The 26,852-nt window shown below is 45.7% G+C and overlaps 1 protein-coding gene across 4 annotated transcripts in view; it reads left to right on the top strand.

Moving 5' to 3' along the window:
* Window positions 1–15,630, top strand: part of NTRK3 (neurotrophic receptor tyrosine kinase 3) — a 222,041-nt gene extending 206,411 nt beyond the window's left edge. For all 4 annotated transcript variants that reach the window (XM_086757138.1, XM_086757137.1, XM_086757141.1 and 1 more), the window contains 2 exons: window positions 4,091–4,249; window positions 7,140–15,630. In XM_086757138.1, coding sequence (XP_086613264.1) covers window positions 4,091–4,249; window positions 7,140–7,325 — 345 coding nt within the window. In that variant the 3' untranslated portion in view covers window positions 7,326–15,630. The remainder of the gene's footprint in view (window positions 1–4,090; window positions 4,250–7,139) is intronic.
* The last annotated feature ends 11,222 nt before the right edge of the window (window positions 15,631–26,852 follow it).

The following is a 26,852-nucleotide window of genomic DNA, read 5'->3' as shown; positions in this document are numbered from 1 at the left end:
GCATTAAGTAATTATCTCTCTCCCTAATGGCCATTAATGCTGGCCTTTCATGAACGTCCCTCAGCTCCCTGAGGTTCATATCTAACACAGCTCAAAGGGAGTGGGGATGTGTTACGAGGCTTCAGAGCAGAGGCCAGATGCTCCGGCGGATCAGAAACATGTGGCTGTAGACCAGGTCATGCACTTGGGACTATCCATTAGAAAGGGATGGAAATGAGTAGGTGATACTGTGATCCTGAAATGGAGACAGAAGGAAACTTTGGCTGCTCAGAGGATATGCGCTGATTGCTCTATTTATTACCAGGACAGTACTGCAAACTGAAAGAGAAAAGCGGTGGGAATAACATGCCAATGTGGGTATGGGAAGTTGATCTAGGGAGAGGAAGTTAGAGAGCTAAAAATGTCAAGCAAAGCTAGACAGCCATGGCAATGGGATAAAAAGGCCAGTCTGCAGGTCTATGAAGCATTAAAATAACAAGGAAAAAGGGTGAGCTTGGCAGCATTGTAGGATTTAAAGGGAGGAACAGAAGAGGATTTACTTGCCTTATTTGCTTGAAGCAAGCTCCTCTTCCCGGCTGTGGAGTGTCTCCAGGGGAGATGTTGCAATGCCACTGTTTGAGGACACATCACCCTTATGGGCCTGCAGAAGATGAACCTGCATGATGGCTGGGCTATCTCATCCCTGGCTCCCATGGAGAATGGAGGAAGGTGGGGTGGGAAAATGACACGACTGATTTAGAAAAGACTCATAAGTACCATGCTCCTGACAAGCATCAGTCCTGCATCATCACATATTTCTGAAACCTGCCAGGCCAACTCTGAGCAAACAGGGGCTTGGCTGAAGCAAACTTTCAGCTTCTCTCTAAAGACACAGTAACGATTCTTTTCAGAGCCAAGGACATGCCATGTAAACTGGCTTTGCAACAGAAAAAAAAAAAAAAAAAACAGCATTTTTTTTTTTTTTTTTTTTTTAAGCCTGATTTAATAGCATAATTTTGCTTTTCAGCTTTTGGCAATGGATTGTCCTGTAAAAGAAGTATGTAGCCTGTGGAATCATGTGCAAGTCTATGCTGGTGTAACACAGATCACTTTGCCACTACACGTTATGCAAAGGATTTCTGTCATCCTGGACACAGTCTGCTTCCTATGGCACCAGTAGCACAATCCCTCTATTCTAAGTTCTAAATAATTTTGCTACATCAGCAAATAACAGGGTACGGCTGACTGCAGACCAGGAAGACTCGATTTGGCATTCACTCACTATGCAGCTTCAGAGCAGGACCTTTCCCTGCCTTCCGGCATCTATTTTCTCATCTGTTAAATGGGAATTTTAATCCTAATCAGTTTGCAAGGGCAGCAGTACAGGATAGTCAAAGGTGATGCTTTAAAATGTAATATTCAGCCGTACGTGCTGAGCGAGACATTGGAGTGGTTTTATGGTACAGCTTAATTGATGCCCGTTCTGCTTGTAGCTAGCTAGTAAGTGCAAGACTTAACATTTCCTCTCAAAAATGTGGCATCTTTGTTGAGATGTAAAGAACACCTCTGCAAAGAATACCTCCTTGTCTGTGAGCATAGCTGAGCCATATTTTGGGATCCACACATTTCTCAGCATTGCTTGGGGTTTTTTTTCCTCCAAAATTAGTTTTACTATTAATTATTACTGGATTAATTTTTAGTAAGGGATATGTCTCACATGATATACCTGGCTGAGAGGAATGCTTTGGCACTCCCTGGACTCTACCATATGAGCTAAGCCAAGACTGTTGTCACATTCTTGGGACAACCATTGACTATGTACGTCACTTGACTGGCAGGTCTTCACCAGGATGTGTCTAGAACAAACAAAGACCTTGACTTCATTTTAGCTTATTAGAACTGAGATGGGACTACCGGCTTCTCTGTTCTTCTTTCAGGTCCAGATTCTCCAGCGGTGTAAAAATCAGGGCCCTCCCTGCTGTAATACTGTTTGTGTAAGCTGAGGATTTACTTCATAGATTCTGAACTGCTGTGAGACCTGTTCAAAAACGAGACTGGTGTGCTCAATGCCTTGTACAACCTGTAATCTCAAATGATCCTGCAAGATTCAGGATATTGCAAATGTAGAGAGCTTTGCAATAAGTAATCACTTTGAGATTGCTGGAAAACTGAAGAGTTAGTGCTACTTAAAGGAGAACAAAATAAGAATTAGCACAAAACAGTTTTTGCAACAATCGAGTTTGATGTATGCCCTGCTCTGTCGATAACATCTCCTCAGAGCCCTTCACAAGAAGGGAAAGCAACTTGTAAAGCAGGGAATGCAGGAAAGAGCTAAAATTGCAGATAGGGTTTCAAAGGACCAAACAAATTTCCATTTCCATTATGGAAGAACATTTTTGGGAGTTCAGAGCAGCAAGCTGAGAACACACCAGTCAAACTATTCCTAAATAGAAGGTGTAGAGCTGCAATGAGCTTTTTCTCTCCATGCATTGCAGTTCTGAGCACCTCTCTTTTTGCTCAGAATAGCAGGGGGTATTATAGAAGAAGAACAAGATGCGTTGACATAGCAGTATGTGGGATGCTTCTGAGACCTTTAAAATCCCATCTTTTTTTGTAGGAAGAGGTTGTTTCAGAGTTAGAAAAAGGGCTGGTTTGCAGACCTCTGAGGACAACACTGCAAGCCTGGGTACAAATTCTGTCAAACCCCAGAAAGGTCTGGCTCGCACTGTCCTTGCAGAAAGCCTGCTAAGCATCGTACACATTTCACACCCTCCCCAGCACTGTCCATCTCACTTCCACACACTGCAGCGTGTCTCTGTACCGACCCTTCCCCACGATAGTTCTGCTTTAATCAGGCTAAGAAACCTGTGGCAGCGTAGGAAAACTGGCAACTCAGAGGAGAGCTTCTGTTTGTACAAGAAATGTTTTCATCCATGCGAGCACAACAATCTCATTATTTTGAATAGCTATACATATGCTGAAACCTAGATACCAGATACCTTCTCCCCTAATCCGTCGTAGGACTGAAGAGATTTCTGCCCATTTGATTCAGTTGCAGCTCTACGAAGTTGTTAGCACTTGCTTTTTTGGTGTCCGTAATGAGACAAGCAGTCTTGCAAGCAGGACCAAAAAAAGCACTCTTTCTCATCACCACTAAAACCTTGGACGCTTTACCCTCGGCAGAAACGAGTGCTGGAGACTTGCAGTCTAGCTAGTCTTATCAATTAGCTATTTCCCCACAGATGGTGCTCCTCATGTAGAAGCACAGAACAGAGAAAAAGTTGTCCTGCTCAGAGACGCCAGTTTAGAAATCTCTAGTGAATCCAAAGGTAAATCCATCTGCTTTCAAACTGTTTGTGTGTATCCTGCAAACCTGCTGTTTACCTGCTGGATTCACGTGCCCTGGAGATAAGCAAACCCTGACTGAGAAAGCACCTTGATGTGCCCCAGTGGGACTTCACCCATGGGCTCTTCCATGTCCAAATTCTTCAAAGGGGCTGGCTTTCCTGCCTCCCTTAAATGCCTTTTCTTTACAAACAGACTGTCTTTTTGCAGTGGAGTCCTGCAGTCATTTACATATTCAAAGCACTCTCTGAAACGGCCTGTAGCAGTTTTATGAGCACAAAATCTTTCATGCAATTAAGTGATGTGCAAGATGCCTGTGCATGGCTTTTAGAAAACCTTATGGAAGAGGGACAAACCTCACACTGTATTTCTGCTGGGTGCCTCAGCGCACTGAGGCCTTGCAAAACTCAGCACAGTACTTTGCTGAGCACTGTTTCTTGCCTTGCCTCCTGGTTCATCAGACTGCAGGGCTGGAGTACGCTCTCGGCATTTTGTCATTCGATTTCTTTACAAGCCCATTTTGGGAGGAGAGAACATAATTTATCTTGATACATTTCACTCCCTATCCATCACGTTAAGCAGGTGGGATTGGCGGGTAAGCCCATGGGCGGTCAGGGAGGCTGTAGCCAGCCCAGCTTTTTTTGAACAGCTCCTTGTTGATGTAGCTCACAAGGAGGCCCTGAATTTGTCCACATCGCGTCAGGGCTGACCCCTTCCTCAGGGCTCTCATCACTCAGATTGCCTTGTTGCCTTTGCCCTCACCCAGGTCGGAGGACACACCATGCTGCCTATCCGCTGGATGCCTCCGGAGAGCATCATGTACAGGAAGTTCACGACAGAGAGTGACGTCTGGAGCTTTGGGGTGATCCTCTGGGAGATCTTCACGTATGGGAAGCAGCCCTGGTTTCAGCTCTCAAACACAGAGGTACAACAGTGCTGAGACACCTCAGCGGGAAACTGTACTTTTCACCATCTCTCCTTTCTAGATTGCTTGCAAAGCAGTTTGTATGTAGATGGTTCTCTTCTTGGCACTTCCAAGGCTTCACCATGGGAGAAATGCCATTGTCTCTGTTTAAGACCTGGGGAAACTGAGGCATGCAGGAATCAAAGGGCTCTGCCAAAGCCATATACTGGCTCATCCTTAGTCTCTGCCTTCGAAGCTCCTGACACACCTCCATAACATCTGATAAACTCTTGGGGCGCTGCCAGAAGTGAAGATACCAAAATTACTGCTGAGACCTAAGTTATTATGATGTCCTGCATTTCCTCTGCTCTCTTTCTCCTTACTTTATAGCTGAGGCTCTTACTGCAGTCTTCAGTTTATGAGAAAATGTTTGAAGCACATTTCTGTGGGGCTTTTTCCCATAGGGATCTCTATTATATGTTTTGCCCCAGTTCATTGAGGGTGGGATCCAAGGAGCTGGTTTGTCCTTATTTCTTTGAACAGCAGAAGTTATAGGCAGCCCATCAGCATAGGGCTGTACTGTAAAAATGTTGAGGGAAGGCTGGTTGGGATTAGCAGTGTGTCAGCGCTGAGGTTTGAGGCACATCAGCAGAAATGCATTGGAAGATTTTTGCTCGGCATAGCAGGGGGTATTATAGAAGAGGAACAAGATGCATTGACATAGCAGTGTGTGGGAACCTTGCACATTTTTATCCTACTGTGTATCTAATGGATTTCAGAAATTTCACCTTTTGTAATGAGAAATGTGCATTTTCTGCTTTCTGGATACAGATCCTTTAATTAAGTGAGTTGCAGAGATGGCAAATCCAAGGTGTTGCTTTACAGCTCTAATACTTGCCCATTCGTGTGCTCAATGGGGCCTGACTGTATATCCCAAAGTAGCACACGCAAACATTTTAGAGACACAAACAATGGAATCGACAGCGACAGAAGTTATTTGTCATGCTATTTAATGAGCTGCTTTTGCATTTCCCTGGGAGGGTAAATACAAACACACACAAATGAGCACATATAGCTTCTACATGGGTGACAGGCATGCTAGAAGATGACAGCTCAGCTGCTACCGTGCTTTCTGCCTCAGTTTCCTTTGCAGGGCAGTAGTACTGCCAATAGCCACCCCTAAACCTGAGGGAGGAGGGATGGCTAAAATCTGCACAGATACAGCTGTATTGGCTATTCTGCCATCCATGGAAAACTCTTATTCTTTCCTTTCCTATTGCTGTATCCACTTCTTCCTGAGAGCTGAAGACTTCCACTCTGCACCACACTGTCCTGGTGGGAGGGAGCCACATTAGCTCTCCTCTAGCTCATTTTTCACAATTTGTGGAAGGGTGGGCAGAACCCGGGTGTTTGCAGAGGACTGACACCTCCACCAGCTCCTGAACGGTGAGATATGAAAGCAAGTCTCAGGGGCAGCCCGGCCGCAGAGCCCCGTGGAGAGGCAGGCTAACTAAGAATGTGCCAAGCTCCAGGCTGCTGGGACTGGACCGTCAGCAATCACCAGGCTGGTCGAGCGCCGCTGCTGCTGACCACAGGCATCAGCAAGGCTGGGATGCCTGATACCCCCAGAGCCCTTTCAGCAGGTTTTTCCAAGGCTGGAAGAGACCCTACCTGAGCAGAGGAATGAGGCAGAGCACGACCTTGTCTGAAAGCCTCAGCCAGTCCGTTAACTTCTGTCTATGCCCTTCCTTTGCCCTGGAGAGAATGGGCTCACCGCAGGGCTCCTGTCCATGACCGGGATGTCCTGTCAGAGACCATAACTCACCTCCTCCCACAAGTCACAGCCGTCAGCAGCTTTACAGCGATGCAGGCTTCTCTGCATGCTGCCTCTTCCTTGCCCCGCTTCCAGCAGGTCCTAATCTCTCCCCTCTGTACTTATATGCAAACAGCGAAGCGATAAGTATCCCTTGAGCTGTGTGGCAGGCCCATTACTATTCATAGATGATAAATTCCAAACACCCCTTGCTGGGTGGCTTCCCTCAACACACTGCTTGGGATCTGTGTTTATCTGCAGAGTGTGGCAGGTCACTCGCACGCTGCGATGCTGGGACGCATCAGCTCCAACCAAGGAGGCCAGATGGTAATAGCAGCTCTCTGACAAATCATACCCCCCTTCCCTTTGCATCCGCTCCTCCGGTGAGCAAAACACAGACAGACACTTAGGGAGTAATTTCCAATGGCATCCCTCTGAAGAGACTTTTGTGCTGTCCCAGAGCTCACATTTCTCTCATTAGCAGCACTGACCTGACCCAGAACAGAGTGTTAGCACTGCAAATTTTTTTTCACCATCACAGATGTGATTTGAGATGAAATTTCATTCTTTCAGCTGCTTGTCTTTGTCTAAATGAGGCAAATCTGCCCTTGGAGATGGAGGTAGGAAAAGATGCTCTGAACTGTCCCTTGTAGAACTCTCCTGGGCTTTGCAATGGAAAGGACTCTTGATTTTCAGGGAAGAAAAATATCATTTCAGCTGTGCAAAATATTATTTTAGTTTGGGGGATTTAAAGGCTTTTTTTTCCTTCTTCAGCTAGCAGGAAAAACTGACATCATAAATTGAAACTTGTTTTCATTGCCTATGACCTCCTCTTTGCAGAATGCGTTGAGGTAGTTAGGTGTCAAATGGGGAAGGTTTTTGAGAACTACAAGACTGCAGCTGGAGACAAACTTTTCACTGTAAAGTTATCATTCACAACACACAGACAGGTGAGCATTGAGGATCTGCAAACCTCCTGCCTTCTCAGCACTCCCATTCACTAAACAGTATCACATCAGCCAAGAAATAGCTGGGACAGGATGTCCTCCAGGAACTGCCCGACTGGTGTTCAATGTCTCTTTTCTTTCTTTCTTTCAGGTCATTGAGTGCATTACCCAAGGTCGAGTTTTGGAAAGGCCCCGAGTCTGCCCCAAGGAGGTTTACGACATCATGTTGGGCTGCTGGCAGAGAGAACCTCAGCAACGGCTCAACATCAAGGAGATCTACAAGATCCTTCATGCTCTGGGCAAGGCCACACCAATCTACCTGGACATCCTTGGCTAGCAGTGGCCACTTGTCAAAAGTCCCTGCTCCTTCCTTCCGTCCTTCCTTCCCTCTCCCCCCTCCCAAGTCCTTTGCCCCTCAGCTCCCAAGCAAACATCTTCATATAAACTCAAGTGCCTGCTACACATACAACACTGAAAAAACAAAACAAAACAAAAAGCAAACCAAGAAAAATCCCACAAAACAACAACCTGTAAGGCAGTTTGGCTTATATATATTTATAGATATCTCTCTATATATAACTTCCACACCAATACAGAAAGAAGCTGCTGTTACAGAAAATTATAAGACTTTAAAGAAAAAAAAAAACAAACAAAAAAGTACTTAAAAATATATATATAATTAAAAAAAAAAAAAGAGAAAGGAGAAGGTATCTTTCCCCCGAGCAATGAAGCAGTGAATTGTAACCCTGCTGTGAGTACGGTTCGGGCTGCTGGGCAGGGCTCTAGACTGGCTACGGCAGCGATGCCATCCCGGGAGGAAAGCCTTGCTCTGGTTGTATGATATGCACTGAATGTGTGAAATCAGTCCTCCTTTGTTTTCCTTGCCTCCCTCCCTCCTTCCCAGCCCGCAGGTAATGGGCGCAAAGCCAGGGCAGTGCCCCTGGATGAATTCTCTTTTACCAACCCCTTCCCTCCCTCTCAGTCCTCCCCTGTCCCTCTCTGCCTTCCTGCCTTTTTCCTTCCTCCAACATTTCAGGACAATTTTTCTAATTTGCTGATTCTTAAATGTATAGACTCAAGGCTTTCAAAGACACAGTCAAAGGATTGTGGCACCTACGGGTAAATCACACGCCGGGAACCAGCCGCCCTCCCGCAGACAGCGAGCCGGCCGAGCCCAGACCTCCCTCCTGCCCTGCACCAGGGCTGGGAGAGCAGCAGGACCGAAGTGGCTGCGTGAAGGAGTCGAGCTGGGGTCCTGGAGACCTGGTCCTGAATCATCCCCAACCCATTTCAGTGTGCCAGCCAGGAGTGCCCTTCGCCCAGGGCACGCAGCACAGGTGGAGACTTTGGGAGGAAGAACTTCCTGTCCCCACTTCTCCTTTTTCTCCCCACCTTTCTCGTTTGCTAGCAGCCATGGCGTTGTTCCCCCTCCCTCAGCTGTCCACAATTTGGTGTAAACCTTCAGCAGACAGGGTTGGATCCCTGCTCCCTGCACGGGGGAAATGCTGCAGCATGCAGAGAACTGGGAGCGTGCCTGCATCCTGGCTGGGCATGCCTGTGGGGTCAGCATATCCCCACATTCTTCCTCCCCATCCTTTTCCCTTCCTCATCCCTGCCCCACACCTCGGTCCAAACCTCAGGCACAAGCCAGCGGGTGACAGGGAAGGGGACAAGGCTCGCGAGATGGCTGGGAACCTACCAACACCTGCCTGCAGCCCCCTTGCCATTCTCCTCACGTCCCCATCCCCTGAAAGGATTGATGCATCTGCCTTTGAGCTGTTGTGAAATGCAGAGGCTGAAGAATAGCTCCACAGGCAGCCCCGGGAGAAGTGGGGGAAGGAGGGGAAGGTGCCTTCAGGAGCAGACGGCTCAGCGGATGGCCGCAGTGGCTGGCCTTGCATCTCAATGAGCATCAAGGCCTGACAGGGAGTGACAGGGGGTGGTGGGGACAGCAAAGCATCGTCGCTATAGCCCATCACCCTCCAGCAGAAAATAATCCTGACTTGGGGAAAGGCTGAGTCAGACGCTGAATCCCATCAGGCCAGACTGGGCTGAGAATACAAAACCTTTCTGAATTGTTTTTTTTTCCCGTGGCTAATGGAGGATGAGGGGGAACCTCAGCTTGGCAGCTGCTCACAGGAGGCAGGGAGTGGGCACCACAGACATTGTCACGGCAATTTTGAGAAGGTAACAACCACTACCACAAAAATAGCCTTCTCGGATGTGGCGCTTGCCTGGAAGGGAATGCAGATGAAGGAGATGGAGAAGGGATTTCTCGCTCCTTCCACATGGACAGAGTAGTATTCATGGCCAGGATGCAAGGGGAGATGGATGACTGAGACCTGATTATGGCCAGCTACTGAAGGAGGGAGATTTTCCATCCTCTCCTCATCCCCCTTGTCTCGTGCCAGTCCCTACCTCCCGCCCTTGGCTCTGGCATGACCTAGCTTATGGTTTCAGATGGGGCAGGGGACACTGCTACCAAGAGGTTTGTCGTGGCAGCAGTGGCTGTAGGTTTATTCTGTGCTTGTCTAAGGAGCAGTGCAAGCTTGGGGTGGGAGATGATGGGTGGCAGTAACCATATGGGAGCAAGGATGTAACCTTCCTCTGCGTGTTAGAGAGATCTGGGCTCGTGGGACAGGCTCTTACTGACGGAGGCTGGATGGACTGAACAGGCACCGACAGCTCACAGCATGGACACCAAAGACGGCATGGTCAGGGACAAGAGTGTGGACCGGTGCCAGGAGTCCATACACAAGAACAGCATCCCATGCCACCTCTCAATAGCAGGATCTTGCTCCTTTGGGAGAAGACTTCTGGTTTTCCTCATCTGCCTACTTAGGAAGTGAAAAAGGTTGGTTGAAAGGTTGCTAGCCCTTGCTGGCCTGGCTGCCTTTGTATGCAGGCTGCTTTGGCTAAAAGGACAGAAGGCTCTGTACAAGGGGAGAACAAGCAATGGCTCTTAATAGTCCAGTGTCTCCAAAATAAAATCCTTCCCTGAGGCTGCGGGTCTTTTACCCCAAATGGCTTCTTGCTCTTGTGGCTCCCAGGCACAAAAGGCCACCATTTCGTCCACCCCTCTCTCTTGCTCTCATTTCTCCTTTGGCCAACATCACAGGCCTTTACACTATCAAATCACTTACAGACACTGTGTTCCCTTGTTCCATGTGATTTCCCTGTCACCATTCTGCTCAGCAACTACATCCTCCTCTCCTTCCTTCTTTCCTCCTTCCCTTCCTCCCCAGCACCACCACCCTGTCCCTTTTGCCACCTCTTTGTAGGGTCACGACAGTGAGGCAAGCTCAGGAGCCAACCATGACATTGAGCTTTGGTGCTGTGTGGTTAGGAATAAGCGGTCTACAAAAGGCAAGGACATCATGGGTCCTCAGAAGATGTGGAGTGGCTGAGACCGAGCTTCAGGCTGTCTGACTGCTATACTGTTAGCCCCACAAAGTGCAGTGACTGCCTCAGAAAAAGGTTCTTTTGTCAAAGTTAATTGTGAACAATTGCTCAGAAGAGCAGGATAAGCTGCAGTTCTGCGGTGTGACGTCTCCTCGGCTGCTGTTGCTGCTGCTTTATGCCCCTTGGCCTGTTGGTGCTGGATGGAGGTTTGTTGGGAAGGAGGAGTTTTTTTTGTGTTTGAAGACATGATGGAAACTGCTACATCCCTTTTTAGCACGACAGTTTTGGAGAGGAAGAGAGAAAGCAGCTGTGCTGAGTTCCTGGTGAACACCCTGAGATCTCATTTCCAGAATCACCTTCCCTGGACCAGAAGCGGAGCTGCCCATCAGCGCAGGTGATGGTGCTCTTTTCTGCAGGAAGACAGGCTCTGAGGCGGCTCTGCTACATGTGATGGGAGGAAGAAGAGTAAATTTGGGGGAAACTCTCTCAGAGTGTCATAAGTCTGAGTGTGGGGACTGTTTGGAGGCAAAGAGGAATAAATTCATGCTCCTTCTCCATTTCCAAGAGAGATACTTCCCATTGTATCCCATACTGCCTCTACTAATAGGAGAGAGCTATCCCTGCTGCCTGGGAACACCAACAGGTCTTACCCACCTCTGGGGCAAGCCAGGCCTAATTCCCAGCATGCCCAAGCAGATGTTCCCACCACCCAGCTTCCTCCATTAGCAGTTTTCTCAAAGGGCTTACGAAAGCGAGCTGGGAGGAACGCCGGTCTGAGCAGTGCTGAGAAGGGGCCATGGGGTCTTCCCTGTCCCAGATGCATCCTGCTCCCTAAAAAATTAAAATTGTCAGCACCAACTCAGTCACCCAAGGGTGTCACTGAAACTATGCTTTTTTGGAGGTGAAGGTGCTATTTTGGTGCATGGTACAGATGGCAATCAAATGCCAGGGCTGCAAACTGTGGGCAGTAAATTCAGCTCCAGCCTTAGGGGTTCAGCAGTGGCCTGTCTTGTCTTCTCCAGACATTACTTTTCCTTCCGCCTCAGTCTGTCAGGCTGCAAGATGAAAGCTGAAATGTAGCTAAGGGAAGACACACAGTGATCTATGAGAACTGAAGTCCACCTTGTCTCCCACAAAGCTTGCCCATCTGGTCTTTTTAAATGTCCCTTAATGAAGGTATTTTGGGGGTGAAAAAGAACCTGGGCAGCCTCATTCCAGGCCTGTCCTTGGGTCTGCAAGGTGTTGGACTGCAGACAGGCGACTCTGGGAACACGTGCCACACGGACAAATGTGAAAAGTCTGGAATGCCTTGAGAGAGGCTGCTTGCTTGAGAGACGCTGTTAGCTTTGAGCTGTCTGCCTGTCCCCGGGCGTGGGTGGAACAAGGTGAGAAAATATGGGGGGAAATAAAAAAGCCAAGGAATGGGAGAGGCTGGTTTTAGAAGGCAAGGGAGTATCTTAGGTTGGGAAGTCAAGACTGGTTTTGCGAGTGTGGTGTAGAATTTTAAGTAGAACAGTGGATACAAGCAAAATCAAAAGAAAATAGCAACATACTGGAGCTCCAGGAAAAGTTAGCTAGGACACTGGGCAAATTACTGGTTTAAAATGGAGTCATAAACCAATAAAAGCAAGGGACCATTTATCCAGGCAGAAAACAAAATTGCCTGGGTTTGTGCTCCTTTGTGAATTTTTTTTTTTTCTATAAGAAAATGCAACTAAAAGGCAGACTTAAAAAATTATGGTTTATTAGGGTCACAGACAGAAGTATAACACTACATGACCTGTTTCCTTTCATGTGAAAGGCTCTTACTTCCCAGAACTCAAATGCATGAGTTTCCCTGAGCTCAGGGTACGGGTTGAAAAATGCAGACCCACAAGCCCATGAAACCAGAAGTAGTTTTGACACTTGATCAGCAGGAATTCACGTGCCAGTCTGCATGGAGACAGTATTTTGTTCAGCAGTGCCATCTTAAGAAGTTTTTTAAAATCCTTGTCATTTTTCCTCCCTCAGGGAGTGTCTACATCCTGTGTCCAACTGTGACTCCTAATGGTTAGTGAAAGGGCAATGCAATAGCTGAGTTTTTGGTGCACCATGTGTCCATTTTCCCTTCCTGATCTGGCCAGGAATTAGCTGAACCACTACAGCCATGGCTTTTATCCCATGATTTTGTAACAGCTTTGGTGTGTTCTCTGGTCATAAGGCAATGGTGAGGATAAGCAAGCTGAATAAATGGGATCCTGGCTGTGATACCGCGCTGTAGTGGCTCCTCTTGATAGCTGGAAGGCCATGAGCATCAACGAGGCTCCTCTGCTGTGAGAGTCGGCGGTCATGGGCATGCTTTGACACAATCCAAAAGGCTTATTCTCCATCCAGATGCAGTGGCTTTCTGATGGAAGGTAGGGTCATGGCATAACAGTGCTGCTACTCTCCAAATAAGTACCAAAAATAGAAAAAGAGCAAATTCCCCTCTTGGCACTGCTTTCCAGTAGCGGACAAACTTGCTTAACTCTAAGGTGCCTTCCCCACCTCCAGCCCGATGCGTTTCTTAATTCAGTACACAATTTAATGTTTCTTTAAGTAGCTGCTAAGTCCTAGAAAATCTTTTCCCTTTGCTGCTCTCCTTGCAAGCAGAGATTCTGAGTTTCAAGCCTGGAGAAAGTATGTGTTTTCAAAACATCCGTTCTGGCTGGCAGTGTCATAAATGACACAGGCAGAGACGTCAGTCGCTGCTCCAAGAGGAATGTAGGAGTATTCCATCTCTCTGGTGCCTCTTATTCCCTTCCAGTACACTACTGAGCCATGAAACAGCTTCCTGAGAGAAGTGATGGGAGTCCCACTGCTTGCAACTTTGAAAAACTGAACTGAGGAAAGAGATAAGAGACCAAAGAGAAAGGAGGACACAATCTTACAGCTTCCTTCGGGGCTGAGCTAAGTGAGCTGATAGGTTGGTTTCATCTCGATGGCTTGAGTTTCTCACAGACCCAGTCTGACAGGTCTTTTCAGACTAAAGTGATAACCATTGGTTCCTCCTCAATTCTGCTAGTCCCACAATTTTAGCATCTCTCCAAGGGGAAAAGAGGCACAACCAATCTAACCTTCTCTTCCTCACACCATCAGGAGTTCTCCATTGGAACTCAGCTCCTGCCCAGCACAAGTGACTGATCCTACAGCTGAAAACTTTAGCAGTTGTTCTGAGGGGGTGTTTGACTGCTAAACTACTGGCTGCTTACGACAAGGTCCCAGCAGGGAAGGACTGAAATACCTTCTAAAGAAAATCATAGCTCTGGGAGGTCCGAATGTCTTCTTGCACGCTTTCACTCTCTGCTGGCTTCCAACCTCCCCAGTCTTTGCTGCTTGGTACTTAGATAGCTGAGTTTCTGCATTCACTGCCTTTTCAGAGCACAGAGAGCTGGTGAAACTGTTTGGATTTGATGTGGTAGATGAGATAAGATTTCTTCTCCCTGCCCTCCTCTTTTTCTCCCTGCACGTCTCCTGTCCTTGCAGTTCTCAGGAGTTGACTAGCAGAGTTTTTAAATGAAGCGAAAGTCTTAATGTGAGGTGAATCCCAAGACCACAAACAGTTTGGACTTCAAACAGTGAGAAAATTGGCGCCGAATGATTCCGCACACAAAGCAGAAAACTTTCATTTCCTGCAGGCAGGATGGAATTGACTGTTATATTAAGACTTCAGAAGGAGCACTGCCCCAGAGTAATTTCACTGCTGTCAGGCAGTGTTGACATCTAGATTAACCTCTGTGCAGTGAATTTTACAGCAAAGCTCATTGTAATGCATGTGGGGTATCTCCTGTAAATCCCAGCTGAAGCCCATAGTGTCCCACCCTTCTGCGCAGGAGAAAGGGTCGGGGAGCAGCCGCTATCATTTTTGACCCCAGCAGAGCGTGACTCTAACCTCATCCAGGCCAGTTCTGCTGAAACTGATTTTCTGCCGTGCTAAAGTGACAGTAGCTCCAGTCTGTTGGTTTTTTTTTTTTTAATTCCCCAAAGAGGTTTACATCACATGGCTGACATTTTTTGCCAGTGACAAACAGCTCCCTTCACGTATCCACCCAGCAACACAGTCCTAATTAAAAGGCACTAGTTAACCAGTGGCAATTAGCTGCTTGCACTGATTAACTCCAGCACATACAATCCTCACACACAATGCTCTGATCAGACGTTATCCAGGACTAAATGGCAGACAAACTCCCAGCTGATATGAGATGACGGCATCCAATCCTACCCACCAGCCCACAGGCGCACTATTAACTCTGTCTACCAAACCAAAACTGCATGAATTAAAGAAGTTCTCACAATTCATTCAGTGCAAGTCAGAGGACACTGCAAAAGAAGTCTCTTGACTCCTGAACTGAATGCTCCTGGTGTTAAGTTGGAAGCATAGGCCAGACCCCAAGCCCTTTTGTCTTGTGCTGTAAGAGTAGGTCGAGCAGCAGGATTTCCCAGGCAGGAGCACAACAGCTTCTTCACTCTTGTGTGGATAGAGTCAATCCTGTCTGCAGTTTTCAAGATGCATCTCTGAGATGCACTTCTTTGTGCAAAAACTACTAGTATCCAAAAAAAAAAAAAAAAAGGAACAGGAAGAGAAGTTTTTTTTTTGTTTGTGTGTTTTTGCCACACCTTCTTATTCATACATTTATTTTCATACGCAGACATTGCTCTGTAGTAATCTGCAGGAGGTTCTAGGCAAGAGACAAGCTATTAGGTGCTGAACAGATTAGCCACTAACTCAAGGGCAAAATCTTAACAGCACTTCTAGAAATCTCTTTCAGGACCTACCCATCCTCTCACCTACAGCTCCTCATAGTAGGGTTACTGGTATATTTGTCAAAGGTGTTGGATACCCTATGAATAGGGGACATGCCCTTAGTTCCCCCTCATCTTCAGATGGAGTTGTGTGCCCCTGACATTTCTGTAATCAAGCCCATCAGGAAGACTGCTTCAAACTAACATCTCCCCAAGCAGAATACAGCTGAAAAGGCTACCCAAGGTTATAGAGAAGGTCAAGCTGTTGTTTTGGACTGGAATTTGCTTTGGAAGGAATTTGATGGACCAATTTAACCACCATAGCACATCAAAACCTGGTGGCTTCATTTAAAAAGTAATCAGTATTGTATTTCGCTTTAGACATCCGTGCATTAGTGTTCTGCAAATATGATTTCCTCTTTGTTTGCATTATTGATGCCATAAAATGTCAGACACATTAAAGAAAAAAAAAGAGGCCAGCCTTTGGGGTTTGGAATGATTCTGGCTGAATTGCAGTTGGGTTACTTTTCTTTTTATTTCCCATGGTAGTGATGCACTGTTACTCATTCTGCTATTGCTTTACAAAGAGTTCTCTGTAAGTGTGTTTATTCAGCCAGCCATATTTCAGGAAACACATAACCTTGATAATTTTTGTTGCATATGGCAGTGTGTGTGTATGTGTGTTGGCGGGGGGAAGGGAGGTGGAGCTTTTTACAAGAGCTCCCTCCCATGTCAGGTAGTTTGTTGGCTTTGTGCAATGTTGTATGACACCCTTCTGCTCAGGCCACTGGTTTTATTTAATCTCAATAACTGACTTTTGTGATCAGGATTTGAGGTCTTCTGGTTTTGTACTGCCCAGAATCTCAATCATCTGCTTTCATCATTCAGCAGCCATCTGCTATCCACAATGGTTCCTAGATGTCTATGGCACAGAAATTATACAGCACTTGAGCCTCAGGTATGCAATAGAGGAGTTTTAGTTCCTTCCGGTCCTGGACCAATGCAGGTGTGCTGATTTAGCTTGGTTCCTACACCGCTCCCCACCCGAGGCTCACTGACTACTGTTCCCAAGGCAAATACTATTAGCTGCTCAGTGCTTTCTCTCCTAGACCATTAAAGAGCACTGGCCTTGGCTGCCATATGCTTTCTACCTCACCCTTCTATAATGAATGCTGATCCATTGTTCAGTTTTCCTGGGAACATTTTGGAATAATATTGTCCCTCTTAAAATCTTAAAGTCTAAAAAAATATCTTCCCAAGTCTTCTGCCTGCTTGAAAGTGAAGAAATAAGGTGGAATTATCTCCCTTATGTAGGGATTTGCATCAGTGGTAAGATTTCTTTACAGCTTTTCCTTCCACTGACAGCAAGACTTGAGAGCAGGGGGAGAGGGATACAGTGGAGCAATCTAAGGAAGGGACTCAACTAGGACCTAGACTGTTCACCTACTAAGCCCTTCCCAGCTTCACACAGCAAGAAAGCCCCAGCTTTTCATGAGCAACTTCCTGCCCAGCTCTGTTGTTTCTACTCCAGTTCTGAGGAATGACCTTCAGATCTCCTTATCTTCACAAATCCATGTCAGGCCTTTCCAAACAGCCCAAAGAAAAGATGGCAAGGCTAAATTCGGTGTGTAATTCGGTGTCTTTCTCCTCCTTTTTCATCGGGGCAAAGACAGTGAAAATGACAGAACAGAAAAAATATTTTCCCCCAACAGGAGTGATCCAGTTTCTTTTTAAACTGAGATATTTAAGATGCCATGCAGCACCACCTATAAATATGCCTTGAAATGTTGAATGAGCACAAGGAGTCTATTTGATTTTGTTTTTATGCCTGTAATTTCTCTCACCAAGAATTCAGCTGTTACTCAGCTCCCAACAGGTTGTTCTGATTGCTGGAGAGATGGTTGTGATTGATTCCGGCTGGGATCTGTTCAAGTCCAGCCTCATTCTTATGTAGCTAGATTGAGACAATAGAAATAATCAGCAAGGGACTGAATTGTTGTTTCTGTGTAACTAAAATTTCTTGTGCAACACCAGGCTAAACCTTGAAGGGGTTGAACACCCACAACTATGTTTGAAGCCAGTAAAGGCTGTGGATACTAAGAGGCACTGAAGATCACTAGGAACAGAACAGCAGGAAAGAGGAAGAGAAATGCTACAAGAAAAAAAAACAGACATTATATCAGAAAAGACATTGGTTGGCTTATAATACAAGAAAATCCACTGCTGTACATGAGAAAAGACTCAGAATATTCACCCTAGCAACAAAGAACATTGACCATCAGGACTGGAGCAGCTCTCTATCCTAAAAACCTCCTCTCATTTTTAATTTCCTTTTTCTTCTTCTGATAATACAGAACACATTCTGGCTTATGGCTTCCTTGAAAACTGAAATTAAGGTAAGAAGCAGATTTGGGAGAGAAAGAGAGACCAGATCCTGCCGGATGATACAACAGTTTTATAGTCCAGCACCTTTTCAGTAGCAAGTGTCTGGTGTGTCTCTTCTTTTTAATTTCTTTTTTTTTTTTAATTATTTTTTTAAAGTTTCTACATCGCTCTTTGGTGCAAATAGTGTTCACAATGAGGATAAACCAGTTCAGTCCCCAAGAACAACAATAAAACAGCCCCAAGTAACACGGAGACGTTAGGGGACAGACAGACGCCAGGAGCCGGGTCCCTGCGGATCAGCACCGCGGACAGCGGCACCGCGCACGGCGCCCCCGGGACCGCCCGCACCGCTCGCTCCCTGCTTCTGCAGAAGGGACCCCACTTTTGAAGGAACAGGGGACTTCATGCCCACATCAGTCAGGGCACGGCTGCCTCGCCCTTCATTCTTTTCTCCCATCCTTTTTTCTAGTGTGAAATCGTTAGCTGGTATCTTGTTTTCAAGTGATGGAGGCAGGATGATTTAAAACATAAACCAAACAAGGCAATGCATGTGGCAAACATTTTTCCTTCAGGATTAAACTCTCTGCCCCACTTCTTCCTGCACTGGTGTTCCACCTATGAAGGTTCCATCTCTTATTTGGACTGTGAAGTGTTCCTATCTTCTCGACTATTGGAGACAAATGGAGAGGTACCATACTGCGAGCCCTTTAGAAACAGAGTATTTATTTTATTGGTAGCATCATGTCATTCAGCTTTGGTCATCAACTAAATCTGCTGTTGGTAAAGGGTAAACAGACAAATCTCTTGGAAAATTCAAATAAGGGGCTTATAAATGATAGTGTGGCTCCTAAAAGTTATTAAGACATCGATCCGTAAAAAAGCCACATTATTGTGTAATGGAGAGTTGAAAGAAAAGAGTCTGTCAAAGATGAAGAGCCATGCAGGGAAAAGCAGGCACCAACAGGCAAGGCTCCAGATGGAGAAGCAGTCATATCTCACACACAAAAAAGGCAGATAAATCAGTATCCAATTTGCTCAGCCTGCATACTTGAGATTTCATCCCACTTGTTTTCCTGAATCACCCTGAGGAGTTTATACCCTCAGATTAGGGATTAATATCTCCTAAAACCTCATTATCATAGTGAGAAGCTATGGGACAGAAGCATGCAGGGCCATTCCATCCCTGAAAAACTTACAGTGAGGAAGAAAAGTCAGAAAAGTAGGCCCCAACAACACATGCTGCTTCCTAGAAGTGGTTTTCTTTGTATCCCATGTCCCACATACTCCCCAGTTGTGATTGGCTGTTATTACTATGGGACACCTGGACTGACAGCGAGAACTGGGAAGTTCCTGAGACACAGGACCTCAAAACTTCTAAGTAACAATACTGAAAAGGAAAAAATGAAGCCAGATTTCCAATGCTTAGGGCCATCGGGAAGTTAGAAAGGATGAGCTTGCAGGGGATGGCAAAGATGATTTAATAAGGAGCTCAGAGAGTAAATGGTGCTAAGGGAAGGGGGCAAGGAAGCCTACTGGAACACATCGTGAGGAAAGAAATGGGCAAGGACTTACTTCTCAGAGAAGGGTCAGCAGTCATGAGGGTAGTGAAAGTCCAGTGTGAGCTGTGGTGAGGCAGAAGAGAGTCCTGGCCAGGGAAGAACATTGAGTGTGAGGAAGCAGTCACTACAAAACGGTGTATGCTCAACTAAATGAGTCCTGAAGGTTTCTCCAAATCTTCAGCCTTGCTGGGCTTCTCCCAGGCTCACTTTATCTGCTTCAAACCTTTAAAAACACCATAATTTTCACAGCATCTCTGATGCTCCCTGATGGCTCTGGTTTCAGTACAAGCAGGCTGGATTGTTTTAGTTCCCCTCACTGCCCCTGCTCAGCCCTCACACCCAGCCAATTCTCTGTGTGAAAGAGAATTGCCTTTTTTTTTTTTTTTTTCAGAAATGTCCTTCAAATTTTCAGCTAAACTGGGAGGCAATTTCTTGCATGAGAGCTTCGTATAGATAGGCTTAAAGCAGAACAAAAATAAATAAATAAAGACACTAAATTACATCCCCTTCCTCCACCTTGTCTTAACGAAGTGCTATTTTACATATATTATTTCAATAGAAATGAAGGATTTTTGTGCAGGCAAATGATTGACATTGATTTAACTTTCAGTGACTGTTACAGCTTCTTCTGCCTCTTCTAGGTCAGGCAAGGTTTCCTCAGGTAAAGGTTGAGGATATACCACCTTCCTGGGTGAAGGCTGTCTTGGGGCCTGCGGGCTGTGTTGGGAATGGTGTTTAGAGGCTACATTGTGCATTTGTCTCCAGTGATTTCTGCAAGACAGCAGTGTTGAAGCAATATTGTCCATCAGTGGCTTGTGTAGCAGTGTGATGGCCTAGGCAGAGAAACCATTGTGGCACTCCTGCCATAAGGAGAAACACCCAGCCTCCAGAAAACTGCAAGGGTAGACTTCCAGGAAACTACTCCTACTCCCAAGCTGACCCACCCTTTGACCACACAGGCAGGCTTGGCCCCCAGAAGGTGCTGCTCCACAGCTCATGCTGGCAGGTGAGCTAGTACTGGGAGGAGAACGGGGCTACATCTCAGAGGAAAGACATTTTGATGGCATTTTTGTTGTTACTATTATTTAAACCAGCTTATTTTAATCTCCGTTAATATCACTGAAAGTCTGCATGATCAGAAAACAAATCCTCTGGTGATGTTTGCGGAATTGATTTTTTTTCTGCAGACTTTTTTTTTTATCCCATGTACCAGTCCACATGTTTGCTTAGTTTTTGCTTATTTTGCATCTTTTGAATCCTATGTGCTGTTTTGCAACTGAATTGCCGGTTCTCAACCTTTTCCATCCTGCAGTCTCCGCTTCTCCAAATCAAAACTCACCATCTTCCCCTGCTGGGAACAACCCAGGTTACTCCTCAAGGTAGAACCTGGAGAGAGCAAGGTGGTCATGATCTCTTCCTGCCCATCCCACCTCCCCTGGCTCCAGCTCAGAGGATGAGGAACCCTGATCTGGGTGTTGGCCAAAGTAGGGTCCCTGCTTCTCCCCTACCTGCCACATCATGTGCATCGAGTATGCTGCTACCCTGATACAGTGTTAGTCAGACTTACAAGAAGACTTTTTAAATTAAGGATTTGCAGTGAGGTCAAGGGACCTTTTAAAGTGCTGAGGTATTTGTCCTCCCCAGACCTCCCCTTCCTGCCTCACTTTGTCCCTTCCTCTCTCCTCAGCCTTGAAATGAAACAGAAAATTATTTTTTTAAAACTGTGTTGATAATTTATGTTTAGTATAAAGGATGATTTAATGGCATCACCAAAGGTCATTTTTTTTCATCTCCGTGTTACTGCCCCAGCCCCCAAGGCTGTGCATCCCCTCTTCCCCATAACTCCACTGCCCTTCCTTTCATTCACCTCACACATCCCCTGTCACCACCCCACCACAGCATACCACACACTAGAAACCTGCTTCAGGTTCAGCCAACGACTGTTGGAGAACAGAGATTTCAAACCGAAACCTCCACTCCAGACCACCACAAACTAGAACCATTTCCACCTTGAAAATAGTCAGTTGCTGCAAATGAAAGGCAGACTCATTTCTTGAATTACATTTTTTTTAAAGCCTTTTATACCTATTTACATGTGCGTGTGCCTGCACCACATGTACACAGTGGTATCTGTGTGCACAGATGCACACAAATTTCTCTCTCTCAAATATAAATATATTGTATGTTAGAGCTGTAAATATTCCTTGGTCATGTGTCTATGTCTTCTTCAAAATATCATATCCTCAGTGTTATGTTAACAACTCCATTTACTGATTGATGAAACTGTGTGTAGTCCTGTACCCTCCTGACATAGTTTATGTAGCTCTCTCTTCTCAAATAAAGTACAAAACTACCACTAGCTGGTCCTCCTCTCCTTTCTGTTCCATACTGAACATTCAGCTTTAATTAATAAAAGTCTATACTTAAAATTAATGTTGTTTCCAGCCATCCCAACAGCGCAGGGTCCTCCAGATGCTGCTGTAGGACTTGTGTATTGCTGGTCAGGCCAGTAAGTGTAAGGGTTGTTAATGAAACATCATAATCTGTATATGAAATGTTGTCCTAGCTGCAGTAAATGAGGGTCTCACCATTGATCTGATTAATTCTTCCCACCTACCCCCAGGTACAGCCTTCACCAACCATAGCTCACTTCATCCTGGCAGAGAGGACAGGAATCCATGCTGCTCCTCCCCTCTACCAGTGGGTCTCCACATCATTACATCAAGCAATCCTTCCACAGTGCAGAAAGCTCTCCTTCAAACGACCCAGTGACTTCCCTGTCATGTTGTTGGTTTGTTGTTGCCTGTGCCTAAACTCAACTCCCCCGAGTAAATCTTGGGGCTAGGAACAAGACTCAGGGATTATGGCAAAATCCACTGCCATCACTTGTTTCCCCTTGACTCTTGTTTCATGCTGAAATCACAGGGACCAAAGGATATTTACCATTCCAAGTTGAAAAAAAGCCTTTTCACAGATACACTTACTCGGCAAAACCATAAAGGTGATTTGTGAAGTAACGCTTAATTTACTGCAACTGACACCAGACTCTAGCTGCCAGGAATTTGACTGACAATTTCTATTTATTTATACCCTGCTATACAATATCTCCCTTAATGTTGTAAATTTTTCTGATTGGAATTTCACAGTGTCTGCCTGGATATTTATTGATCATAAAATAATCTGCACAACCTGTTAAAGTCAAGGCAGGGAGAACAAATGCCAGAGAAATCACTCAACAGGATCCAGGTAACAGTGCTCAGGTAACAGAAGATGCTTAGATTCTATTTTTACAGCATTATGTATTACTGAGAGCCAACCTTTTGAACTGCTTTTCTTCTGTTTCCCGAAAGCCTCTTCTGAAACATTTCCGAGAGCCTGGTGTTGAGTTCCTAGCAGCAACTCCATATGGACCCTGCAACATGCCTCATTTGCAGTTCCTCACCATTGAGAAATCCCACCCTTACAATGAAATCTGATGTTTTCACAACTGTTCACTAAGACAGCCCACGAGGGAAATGTCTGGCTCTTTCTGCAGCAGTAAGACCACTTTTTTTTTTATTATTATTATTATTGGCAGGCAAAGACAGAAGCATAACATTTCTGCCCACAGGGGAAAAATTGTGAAACTTGGTCCCAGCTGGGAGTACCCATATCGCCCAGTGAACAGAGTCACTTATTTCATTCACAGCTTCAACTACGCACCTCTTCAATATCTCCAATGGATTTTACCTCCTGAGTTTGGGCTTTATTTCTCTTTTTTTAAAAAAAAAAAAATTGGTTGGTTTGTTAGGTGGTTTTTTTTTTTTTGCTAAGAGAGACCTTTGTTTTCCTATGGAAATTAGAAGTGCATGCTCTCCTCCACACACAAGCATACTTGCTCATAGCCAAACCCATCCTTTCCCCCAGAAGTCTACATATCTCACCCCCAATCCAACACACGCTCCCCTTCTCACCAACGGCCTCCCAATGTGACACCCCTCCCTACCCACTGCACGCCCACCCCACTGCTCCAACCCACCACTCTTCTGCCTACTGCTGGCTCTTGTTCAGCAGGAGCCCGCTCTTCTCCTCCTAAATGCCACACTAGCTATTTGTTCTTGCTGCTTTCTGAGACCCAGAACCAGGCTGCACCTTCACCCCTCATCCAGCACGGCTCACTTTCCTTCCTCTAAATCACAATAATAAACCAGAAGCTGATGATTTGCATTTTAGCCACATTAGCTCTGGCCAGGCAGCCTGGTGGACAGAGTTCCCCTTTATTATTGATTTAAGGCATTGATGTGAGACACCTTTGGAAATTCGTTAAAAATACAATAAAAAAGAAAAAAAACTCTCATAATTTGACCAAGTTCCCTAGGATTCACCTTGTTCTGCCCCCCTCCAGTACATGTTGCAATTTGCCTTTGCCTATCCAAGGAAAGGTGATTGCACGAGCACGCAGCGGCTGGCAGAGCATCTAATGGTCTGGGAATAAAAACACACCAGACTAAACAGTGGTTGAGGCTGCCTACAACTGGGCTGTCAGTCTACAGCCTGTCAGTCTACAGCCCTGGACCGGACAGCATCCCTCACGGGCAGGCGAGCGATGGAAGGACTGGATCCGCTCAGGGCTCCCTGTACTTCATTCCTGCCATGGCCACCCTGGGTCGGCTCAGGTGCATGCCGTAACCTTTTCAAGCTCCATAAAACCCTTCACAAATTACCCTTTAGAAAGCAAGAAAGGCAAGCAGACCCTTGCATCCCCTTTGGGTGGAGGGAACGGAGAGGTCCTGGCTTTCCCCCAGGTTGCAGAGACAGACAAAAGGTTAATGGCATGATGTAATCATGAGGTGATCCCGTGAGAGCGGGAGAAATGATTTGCCATTGAATTGTGGCTGCTGTTATTCCCAGAGAAAATCAGCAGGTATTCAGGAGCTTCTTATTAGCCAGCATGATTTCCATTAGGCTGTCTATTAACTTTTTGTGGCTGTAATAAACACCTACATAATTAACACAAAAAAGGAGCCCTTTCTAGGCTAACAGTAGTGGCCAGAACAAGCTGGGAATAGCACAGGCAGGCCGGTTCCTGCCTGGAGATTTCTGCTTGCAAAGGAATTGCTCCTTCCATCCTCCTGGGACAAATTCCCTTGCAAAGAGTTAAGCTTTAGTGTTTCTGTCCTCCTAGCTCAGTCTAGGAGGACATCTAACACTACTTTGCAGCTGGAAGAAAGAGCAGGTTGGAAATTGTCCCTGCAAGTGCCCCAGGGGAAATTTGGGACACCCTAGTATTCCTTAGCCCTCTGCTATAGCTCTGAGAAGCCTTTTCCTCCTAAAAACTGACAGGGAAAGAAATCCCTTAGGAACACATACATGATCCCAGCTAGCAGACAAGCCCCTGGAGCTCATACAAAGTCCCCATGGAAAGAAGATGGGGTTTATTATAACTTGGGCTTGTTTATAACCATGAGGTACTTTAGCACTTTAGGTCCACTGAGAATTGATGAACGATGAGGAAAACAGACACAGCGGTAAAACACGACCTTCCCAATGCCTCAGCCACTGGCCTTCCATGCCTTCTCCATCCTGCTAAGGGCATTAACAGCATTTCCAAGTACAGTTCTCAGAGGGAGAGCTTACAGATAGCTGCGGCTCCTCCGCAGCCCTTGCCATCCTCTCCACCGATTGCCAAAGGTGCTGCTCTGCACAGGAGATTGAGGACATGTCACTTTGGCAGGGCTGCCTGTTCCCCCCCCAACTCATTTCAGACTCCTGCTGCTAAGAATACGTGTGCCCTTTATCATAGCTTTGAAACAGAGAGAGATACTTCGGAATTCAATTAGTCAAACAGTTGCCACAGTAACAAAAACATATAAACTTAAATGATTTATACTCACAGACACCACTTCAAATAGGAATAAATTTAATACAGCAGCTGGGAATGAAATGCATTGTACAATAAGAAAATTGTATTTTTTCTCTCCCTGATGATAGGCCTCGAGGTCTTAATGCAATATAGATGAAAAAAAGATATTTGGGCAGAAGGAAGCAGAATACATTGTGCTGTATGTACAACGCCTGCTTGGAGAGTACAAGACATAATGAGCGCGTACATCTAATCACAGAGCCGTGATTCTGTTTGCAGACAGCCACAGATCAAAGATTGCAGCTAGCAAATTGACTGCTTGGTTTCACTTTCTTTCTTCAGCTCCCCTCCATCTCATGAAACCTTTCCTGGGGCCCCCCACCCAGGAGAGAAACAAATCTACTCTTATTCCAGCAGCTTCTCCATCCACTACAGAGCCAAGTCCCAGCCTGGTTAAAGTGAGATTTGAGGTTTGTTTTTTTTTTTCTAGAAGAAATGCTTTGATTCAAACATAGTTCTGGGACTTGAAGTAGAAATTAATTCCAAGAAATGTGCAGGAAAATTTTTCCTTTGCAGTAAAATTGCAAAATCTTGCAAGGAAATCTAGAATAGTCATTCAAAGTGACAGTCACCTGCAGTGTTTTTGCCCATGAAAGGCTGAACATGCAGTGAATGCCACACTCCCTACAGCTCTCCTTTGACTCTGAGATTGCCTGGAGAGACTTGCAGGTACTTGGGCTGTGAGATTGCACAGAAGATAACGCACGTACAGAGCACTGGCATCAGCGCATCTTCAGTACATCCTCAGTCCAGTATATACACATATATCTTTTCCAACTAGAAAAGGTTTAACGAATGTAAAAAGTGTCTGGAAGTTGTGTAGAAATTGCTTCCTTCCCTTTTAAAGGCACAGCAGCTGGTTTAACCCAGAATTGTGGAAAGTTGTGTGCTTGCAGCTCATCTGCCTCTTTACTCAAGTGCCAAAGCCAGCTGCTGTCAGACTTTGGCAGTGCCTGGACCAGAAATAGCCAAGCAGTGCCTAGAGCGCAAAAGAAAGTAGAGATCCAACCACTTGCTCTTCATTTTCATCTAAGTGGAAGTTACTCTGTCTTCCTGGGAGGCATTTCGGAAATCATCACCTGCACCCACAAAGCCTGATCAATATGGGCATGCACTAGTATCAATGTGAGCTGAGATCGCCAACACCCTTGGAGGGCTAATACAGTGTTGTGAGCAACCACATGAGGTCTTTCATCTGACCTGCTCAAATAGACAGCATTTATGGTGGAAATAAGGTCTTTATTTCCTGTCCAGATCATGCTCATAGCACCTTCTGATGCACTTCACAAGAACTTAAACAAGATGAATCCCACATACTTTGGGATCCTTTGTGTAAAGGCAACTTTTCTGGCTTAGACTGTGTATTGAGCAAACATTGCAGTTCTAAGCACAAGAGGAAAAAGTTAGAAAAGCACCTTTGAGAGAAACTGAATACTTTTTTTCTAAGTATAAACAAACAAGACCACAGTCTGTAGCTCTAACAGAAGTTACGGGTTCCTCCATGTAAAAAAAAATATTGGGGTGATTTTTTATGGTTTCTTTTAAGTAGGAGGTCAAGAGTGCTGCTCATTGTTAGAGTTGGCAGCTGGGGTAGAGAGTTCAGGATGCTTTGGGCGCAAATTGAGATCAACACCTGCAATTCTCTTTGGCAGCTTTGGAAAGGAAAGCACGCAGATGCAGAAAAACAACTAAACAAAGCTAATAATTAAATCATATTTATGTAGGCAGGAAGGAAGCTCAATTGCCAGGAGAGTACTAAAGTCTACAAGTGTAAATATACCAAATAAGTCAGCTTGACGAGATGCCAAGTTTGTTCAGCAGAGTATGGCACTTTACTGCTGAAGTGCTCCTGCAG

This window comes from Chlamydotis macqueenii, chromosome 12, assembly GCF_036417535.1.
Source record: "Chlamydotis macqueenii isolate bChlMac1 chromosome 12, bChlMac1.mat, whole genome shotgun sequence".
NCBI classification, from domain to species: Eukaryota; Metazoa; Chordata; class Aves; order Otidiformes; family Otididae; genus Chlamydotis; species Chlamydotis macqueenii.
This window is presented reverse-complemented; position numbering and strand designations above follow the sequence as displayed.